At 40.1% G+C, this 9337-nt stretch overlaps 1 protein-coding gene across 1 annotated transcript in view; it reads right to left on the bottom strand.

Moving 5' to 3' along the window:
* Nucleotides 1–9337, bottom strand: part of LOC119414864 (xenotropic and polytropic retrovirus receptor 1 homolog) — a 178691-nt gene that overhangs the window by 28271 nt on the left and 141083 nt on the right. Inside the window, exons 5-10 of the mRNA XM_037681984.1 lie at nt 8241–8390; nt 8073–8156; nt 6512–6593; nt 2452–2541; nt 2068–2165; nt 1730–1909 (exon numbers count right to left, since the gene is read on the bottom strand). Coding sequence (XP_037537912.1) covers nt 1730–1909; nt 2068–2165; nt 2452–2541; nt 6512–6593; nt 8073–8156; nt 8241–8390 — 684 coding nt within the window. The remainder of the gene's footprint in view (nt 1–1729; nt 1910–2067; nt 2166–2451; nt 2542–6511; nt 6594–8072; nt 8157–8240; nt 8391–9337) is intronic.

The raw sequence follows: 9337 nt of genomic DNA, 5'->3' as shown, positions 1-9337 counted from the left end.
TATATATATATATATATATATATATATATATATATATAGTTAGTTATGTATAAACAGTGCCTTTTATATCGGTGAGTTATTTTGATGAAATGGCCAATGTCCGATATTTAACTTTATCGCTAATATTGACCGATACAGATACCATGCCGATAATATTGTTCATCCCTAATTCTAGTATATACGTCATTGAGCTGGGCGCACCCACAGCACCACTAAGACACCCAAAATGGACTACACCGCAGAGTCAGCCAGAAGATGCGCACCACCTATGGCCTTACTGAAAGATTATTGAGTTTTCAGTACAACAGGACAGATTCTCTCTCCCAAAAGAGCCAGAATAGACTCAAAAAACTTTGAAAACCAACTTTTTCTGAACTTGAACAAGAAATTCTTGCTGCAATATTAAAATGTGTCAGTTCATGGGATGTTAGGACAAGAGATGTCTCCAAATGTCTCGACAATCGGGTCGTTTTGAAAACGGTGTCGGTAAGTTAAAATATTGTTCAATATTGACCCATTACAAGGTTGAATAGACATTATTTTAACTAGTGTTGATGACAAACTGGAGTTGAAATGTCAGTGGAAATTATCAGAGCCTATTCCTTTGTTAGTTGTGACTAATGCTCCTTTTTTCAGACAGACAACTTTTACTTAAATGTTTTTACTGCAGATAAAATGACACATTGGTTTTACTTTGTGTTAAATAAAAACTTTTAAAAGGTATAATCATTCCTCTTTCTTATTTTGATTAATGGCATTTAACTCTGCATGTCATCCCTGAAATTCTGACGAACAGAATCACAAGTCCAAGAGTGAACTGTGTCACAGAGTAAACACAATAAAAACATGCATTATCTGCAGCATTGTTCATTAAAATGGCTCAACACTATTAATGTATTACAGAAAATATACATATGGTACGCAGACTTAAAGATATGTAGGCCATTACATTAGATAATACATTCAGCAAGTACTTTTAATACTTTAAGTATTTTTAAAAACAAGTACTTATTTACTTTTACTTAAGTAAAATGTTAATGTGATACTTCTACTTTTACTAAAGTACATTTTTGTCTGTTTATTTGTACTTTTACTTAAGTACAATGTTTGAGTACTTCCTCCACCACTGCTTGCATACCATTTGTTTGGATTTATCCAGTCCGAATGACATTTCAGTGTCCTTGCTGTATATCTTGGTGAGGTGGATCAGTGAGTCAATGTCTCGCTCACTTTTGGCATACATCATAATTGTATTTATTTTGAGCAGGTGACTTGTGCTCTATAATTGTGAGACCAGTTGGACGTACAGCCAAATTCTCTGAACATGGACATTGCTGCAGTCAGCATGCCAAAAGCACACCCTCAAAATTTGCTACATCTGTGGCATTGTGCTGTGAAAAACTGCACATTTTAGAGTGGCCTTTTATTGTGGTCAGCCTAAGGCACACCTATGCAATAATCATGTTGTCTAATCAGCACCTTGATATGCCACACCCGTGAGATGGATGGATTATCTTGGTAAAAGAGAAGTACTGATCACCAACACTGATTTACACAAATTTGTGAACAAATTTGAGAGGAAAGGCCTGTTGCGTACAAAGAAAATGTCTAAGGTCTTTGAGTTCAGCTCATGAAAAATTGGAGCAAAAACACAAGTGTTGCATTTATATTCTTGTTCAGTGTATGCATATAGTTGAATATAGTACACAGTTGGTTAACATAATTTTACCAAGAGTTTGAGCAGCCAGAAGCGTGATTTGTAATAGCAGGTCTTGAAAGGATTGATGAGGAACAGGAGAAAAAAGCCATAAAGAGCCAAAGGGTTGGCCTGCATTGGAACCAGGATGCTCTCATAGAAGAGACAGGAAAGCAGGCTGACGCACCACAGCACCCCCAACAGGCCTGCAATCTGTTAAAATACACACACACACACACACACACACACACACACACACACACACACACATTTGGTGCCACTGTGAACTTTCACCTGTCAGGGTCAAATTAAGTCTATTAATCCCTCTGAAAAAAAAAATCTTCTGACATGGCATGTGTGCATGTTCTGACCTCAAACAGATGCTGGTGAGACAGGTTATTTCGGGGGTTGAGCTCAAATATGAGAACATGATTAACTCCAGCCTGCCTCCAGCCATATGTGTTGATTCCTGATGAAGACACAAAAACATCCCCATCAGTCTGACCACATAATGTCTATTTGAACCAACATCATGGTGAAACTGCTGCTCAGCATCTGCTTTCCTCTTACTACTCCTGACTTTATCCATTTTCATTGACCTAAAAATACTCTGACATGGAAATTATACTGTCAAAGCCTCGGTCCAAGCTGAGCATCTGTGAGTTCTCACAAGGTACCCAAACATTCCAACCCTAGTGATCACTGAGCGTGAACAGGCCCTAACTCATGCAATAACTGTGTGTTTGTGTATATACCTAAAAGGAAGAGGAACTCTATTATCAGGAAGCCTCCTCTGTAGATTCGAACCATTGGCCAAATTTTAGAACTTTTAATCGTCACAGCTCCTGTAAATACAGGAAAAAATGGGAAGAGAACAAAACAGTGAGGTAAAAACATTAAAACATCATCACAAAATCAGATGAAAGAAAAGTCAAAACAAGTTACTGCTTGTTTACTGACTGAAATGAACAATATATTGTAATTTTTATCAAACAGGGTATCTGCAGGATTCAATAAGTCAAATTTAAGAGCTTTTCAATCCCATCCTGAATGAAATTTAAGAGCAAAACATCTATGGTTAGGGGACTGTGTTGTATTATAACCAAGCATCACATGTGTGTCACTCAATGAGACACATTCAAATGTAGTTTGTGTCTGTTTACTGAACATAAAGTGATATTCAGGGCTCTCCGTTCAATAATCAGTTAATTTGAACCAAAGACTTTAAAAAAGAAAATGCAAGTTCAGAACACAGTAAAAGTTTGCAGACGACTCATAGTAAAACTGTCGACTTACACACATCCCATGGGAAAAATGTCATTAAATATTCTCAGGGATTAAAGCAGGAACAAATCTTTTGACTGAAATATTTTCTACACCTAGAGCTTACCCAATAGTGTGTACATGAACTTAGTAAAAGTACACAGAATAGTATCCTGATGCATGCTCAATAATCCAGGTAGAAAAATCTAAAAAAAAGTCGGGTCCTCGGGACATAAAAAAACAAGCAAAAATTTTTAGAAACATTTCTACAATTTTTTTTGTTTGTTTTTTGATGTCTCGACTTAACTTTTTTAGATACACAGAATAGTGTGTACATGACCTTAGTAAAAGTACACAGTATAGTTTGTACATGACCTTAGTAAAAATACACAATGCAGTGTAAATGGACTGGACTTATATAGCATCTTTCTATCTAATCAAGACACTCAAAGCTCTTTACACTACATTTACCCATTCATACAGCACTCTACTAGATCTCTACAAAGCTAATTGAACAAATCATTCTAATGAGACTAATCAGTGATTAATCACATTCATACACCAATGGGACACACATCAAAGGCAATGAAGGGTTCAGTGTCTTGCCCAGGGACACTTCGGCATGTGACTGCTGGTGGATTCAAACCACCAACTTTTGCATTGGAGGACGACTGCTCTAACCACTCAGCCACAGCCACCCTGCAAACACATTTATAAACACATCTCTCTCTCCAATCTCTATCTCTCTCATCTCTCGCTCATCATCTTTCTAATCATCTCTCTCTCTCTCATAATCTCTCATGATCTATCTCTCATCTTTCTCATCATATTTCTCTCTCTCATCCTCTCTCATTTCTTTCATCTGTCTCATCTCTCAGAGTACAGATGTGTCCTCCTTGAAAAAGAAGTACTGGAAACGCTGATAGAATCTTTCACCTCCACTCTCGTTGCTCAGACCCGGGTTCACCATGAACCAAACAACAGGACCTGTCCTTCTCTGCTCTGATTGGCTCAAACTGTGGCTTTGCTACTCTTTATTGGATGAAAGCAGCGTCAGTATCATTATTAGGCAGGAACACTGCCTTCAGGTCTGGAAACTCAGAGGAGCTGAGTAGAACAAGGAAAGAGCTATTGCTGGTATTAAGAAGGCCAAGGCCACATATGCACAGAGGATCGAGGGTCAATTCCCCTCACAAGACCCTCGGAGGATGTGGAGGGGCATTAAGTGCATAACAGATTATAAAGGAAGGAGGGAACAATGCCCCAAAGACCCAGCTCTGCCTGATGCCCTCAACAAGTTCTATGCACGCTTTGAAGACCCGAACAGACCACCCAGCACCAGACTCACCTCACCACAGGATGAAGAGAATCTCAGTGCGACCTCAGCCGAAGTAAGGAGTACTTTCAGGAGGATTAACCTTCACAAGGCAACCGGCCCAGACAACATCCCCGGAAAAGTGTTGAAGGAATGTGCCGATCAGCTCTGCGAGGTGCTGGCAGACATCTTTAACACCTCAGTTACCCTGGAGACAGTTCCCATCTGCCTGAAGACTGCTACCATCATCCCAGTCCCAAAAAGCTCTAAAGTGACTGGTCTGAATGACTATCGGCCAGTGGCCCTCACCCCGATAGTCGCTAAATGCTTCGAAAAACTGGTCATGACTCAAATCAAAACCTCCATAAACATCAATGAGGACCCTCATCAGTACGCATACTGTGAGAACCGATCAACAGAGGATGCAATCTCCTCTGTGGTCCACACTGTCCTCACCCACCTGGAGCAGAAAAACTCTTATGTCTGTATGCTCTTTGTGGACTTCACATCTGCCTTTAACACCATGATCCCCCAAACCCTGATGGACAAACTAATCACATTAGGACTAAGCCCCTCCATTTGCAACTGGGTACTAGACTTCTTAACAAACAGACCACAGTCAGTGAGGATCCACAACTTCTCCTTCTCCACCATAACCCTCAGCACTGGCTCTCCTCAGGGATGTGTGTTGAGCCCCCTCCTGTTTACTCTGCTCACATATGATTGTGCAGCTACCCATCCAGGCTGTCACATTGTAAAGTTTGCAGATGATACAGCGGTGGTGGGATGCATCACAAACAATGATGAGTCCAGCTACAGGCAAGAAGTGGAACACCTGGAGAGCTAGTGCAAAGAGAATAACCTTCACATCAATGTGAAGAAGACAAAGGAGATGATTGTGGACTTCAGAAGGAACAAAAACACCTACACTCCCCTGAACATAAGAGGATCTGCGGTGGAAGTGGTCTCCAGCTACAAGTACTTGGGTGTACACATGAATGACAACCTCAGCTGGAGCAACAACACCACCAGCCTGATCAAGAAAGCTCATCAGAGACTCTACTTCCTCAGACGGCTGAGACGAGCTGGTCTGGGAAGCTCAGTCCTCACCTCCTTCTACAGGTGTGCAGTGGAGAGCATCCTGTGCTCCAGCATCAACGTGTGGCATGGAGGCTGCACAGCTGCAGAAAGAAAAGCTTTGCAGAGAGTGGTGAAGGCTGCACAGAAGACTGTTGGAGTCAGCCACCCCACCATCACAGACATCTACACCTCCAGATGCAGAAAGAGAGCCACCTGCATCATGAAGGACCCCACTCACCCAGCACACACACTTTTTGCCCCACTCCCCTCAGGAAGGAGGTTGAGGAGCATTAAGTGTAGAACCACTAGACTGAGGAACAGCTTCTACCCTGAGGCTGTTAGACTCATGAATTTCTAACCAGAATAATCACTGTGAAAAATCACACCATGTTGCTGCTGATCTGTTTCAATGTTGCTGCTGATCTGTTTCATGTTGATGTGTTCATGCGTGCTCATCCACTCACACAGACTCATGCTCATGTTTGTGCTGATGTTCGACGTAATGTTTTGATGCTATTAGTGCTATTAGTATTTTTAGTTGATGTTTTTCTTAGTTCATATCTTGGATGTTACCATTGTTTTTCTTTTACATTTTATTGTTGGATGTAACTGGGACCCTGTGTGCATAATTTCGTTCCACCACATGTACCACATGAGGTGGAACAACAATAAAGAATCTGACTCTGATCATTAGATTGGATGGCTTTAAAAAGGTCACAACAAAAAAATGTTTTTCTCTCTTTGATTTTTAAAAATGACAGAAAGCCATCATGATGGAGAACTTTAATCCCTCCTGGTCCGACAAATTTAAGACCTTTGAGTAACAAATCTAAGACCAACTTAAACATTTTTTAACAAGTTTAAAACATTTTAATGGCCTTAGTTTTAGATACATGAATTTAAGACTTTTTTAAAGATGTGCGAACACCTTGTCAAAGAACACCTTCAACAAATAGTGTTGCTTTTTATTCATATGTAAAAACAAATCTTAGTGCAGTGACTAAACCCCCTCCCCCCCCCCCAAAAAAAAAAAAAAACAAACAAAAAATTTTTACAAAGTTAAAGAAAATTCAACTATTTCTGCCTCAGGAACAAGGTTCAAGTTGGTGGAAGTGAAAACAGAGTCACTCCAATATAAATGTTAATGTTTGTGTTACCTGTAATGACCACAGTGACTATTAAGACAAGAAACACTCCACAGTAAAGTCCGACTCTGAAGGTGGTCCACGCAGGAGCAGGCTGTGAACAGATCCACATTGTGTTAGTAAAATCAACATGTTCACGATACAGATGGATCTACGAGCAGTGTAACTATCATGTGATAAACATGTTCTTCAGTAGCTCTTCTGTCTGATTCAATACACCTGTGATTAGAGAACAATGTTCCACATCTCGTGCACTTTGTGACTCATGCAATGTGACATACACTGAGTGTACTGTGGACTCATACTGTGGACTCATACTGTGGACTCATACTGTGGACTCATACTGTGGACTCATACTGTGCACTCACTGACAACTTCACAAGATTCACCTGTTGAGTTACAACTTATAAGCTATGGCAACATGGCAGCAACTCAATACATTTAGGTAGCCAGGTTCATTGTTTTTTTTTAATAATTCTGGTCAAAGAGCTGCTGCCTTTCAGCGAGCAGGTCCCTGGTTCAAATCCCGGTCCGGGGGCCTTCCTGGGTGGAGTTTGCATGTTCTCTCTGTGCATGCGTGGGTTTTCTCCAGGTATTCCGGTTTCCTCCCACAGACCAAAAACATACATGTTAGGCTGATTGGTAACTCTAAATTGTCCCTAGGTGTGAGTGAGAGAGTAAATGTTTGTTTGTCTCGTTTGTCTCTATGTGTCCCTGTGATGGACTGGAGACCTTTCCAGGGTGTCCCCTGCCCCTCGCACAGTGATTGCTGGACATGGGCACCGGCGACCCTCGTGACCCAAAATGGAAGAAGCGAGTAAAAGATAATGGATGGATGGTCAACCAAAATTCAAATGCAATGACTGATTTCAATTAGTTGATCTGTAATACATTTTTGGGCTACTTTAGTTGGTTTTAAGTTGTTCCATTGACCATTGTAGTTTAACGGCTAAAACCAATTTTGCACAAGATTCGTGCGAAATGTGATGCAAGCACGAAATGTAGCATGGTTGTTCCCAAGAGTCTTCTGAACAATTATACCTGATTGACCATCTAAAAATACAAGATGGCGGCCACTTTTCAAAATGGTTGACAAAAACAATAAGTTCTACTGCCTGGAGTTGGACTCATTAAGGACACACATGGTAGGCCCGATGGACCTCTCTTCCACCAACTGTCATAAAAACTCTTCTGTGCTCTCACTCATGTGTTACTTTCACAGTACAAGGCTAAAGATAGAGCAAAACATATAAACTGACACAAAGATCATTCAAACTGATCAATTCACTGCATTACCATATGGTTACTGTGCAAAAATAAGTTCATCTTGAAAAAAGGTCGCCATCTTGGATTTTCAAATGGTCAATCTGGCACGTTTGACAAATACTTCAAAGAGAATCATTTTACCAAATGTTGTATCACAATTTGCAAGATTTTTCTATTATCTGCCCTTCTTTCTTTAACAAACAGGTAAAAACACAATTGTCTGCATTAACAAGCAATGGAAGTGAATGGAAAGTGAGAGAGAGTGTGTGTGTGTGTGTGGGAGGGGGGGGGGGGGGTGTTGACTGACTTGTGCAGCTCCCAGTGGAGGAACCCTCAGCCTCTTCATGGCCTTCTGCCGGTCTCCTCCTTCCAACTCTGTGGTGACCAACGCCTGAAGGATACAAGAGAGATATTACTGTCGGTCGTTCATTCAAGATGTGGACGTGTGTGTTTGTGTGTGTGCATGTGATTTAACCTCAGTCTCAGAAATGAGCTGTGTGATCTTCTTGCAGGTGTAAAATGGAGCCACTTCAACGTGGCCCACCCTCCAGTCGGCCCCCCTGGATGTTTCCAAAATTTTATCATGCTTCTTGAGGATTTTTCGGAAACCTGTGAAGTTCAGGTTCTGTAGGGACACAAAGTTGGGTTGGGTCAGAGAGAAGTGTGGTTAATGAAAGTTATTGCCTCAAGCAGAGTTACAAAAGAACCAAAGTACCGGGAGTCAGTTTATAGCTTTTTATTTTGTTTTATTTTAGTTGGGCTGTGCAATCAAATGTCTAGTTTTGAATTTGATTTTGATACTAACCAATCACAAAACAGTACATATCAACAAAAAGATCATTATTAAAAATATTGTTGCCATATTCCACTTTACGAGCAATCCTGAATGAGATGCAGGTCCTTCCTCGGCCGTAGCACCACTGATTGTAAGACAAGCAGAACTAAAAACAGTTATCATTTATAACAAAACAATCAACATTTAAATGATGTGTGAGATTTAGAGGAAAACACGTCTTAAGTTAAAAAAAAATGATACAACAATGAACAGGTCAATCAGAATAATACAAAAAAGAAACTGTCAGTCATTTCAGCAAAGTCTTCCTCAAAAAAATAAAAATAACTAAATAAATAGGCCACAAGTTTATTCAAATCTTTACAGTCAAATGTATTGAATTTAATATTCTGCTATAAAAATGAACAAGTGGTACGCCAGCATCTCCCGTCGCTGAACGATTTGAAAAGCGAATGTTGGAAGTTTTCGAGATGAGTGTTTTTCTGAACTGGAGTTGAACAGGGAATGCAAGTAAACCAAGTAAACAGTGTTGTTGGACACTGTGCATAGGAATAGAGGTACGTTATTTTTGTTAATTCCTCTTAATTTTTTTCTGGCTTGTCTAAGGCAGCGCAGTGATGGATCCTGATGAGCGAGTAGAGGGAGCAATTTTATCCACCACCAGGCACAATGCAGGGGACTTTTCAAAAAATTAAAATCTAGAAATGAGAGTTTTCTTAAATAATGATTATGGTGTATATATATATATATATATATATATATATATATATATATATATA

This window comes from Nematolebias whitei, chromosome 9 (assembly GCF_014905685.2).
Source record: "Nematolebias whitei isolate Nwh7 chromosome 9, NemWhi1, whole genome shotgun sequence".
NCBI lineage: Eukaryota > Metazoa > Chordata > Actinopteri > Cyprinodontiformes > Rivulidae > Nematolebias > Nematolebias whitei.
This window is presented reverse-complemented; position numbering and strand designations above follow the sequence as displayed.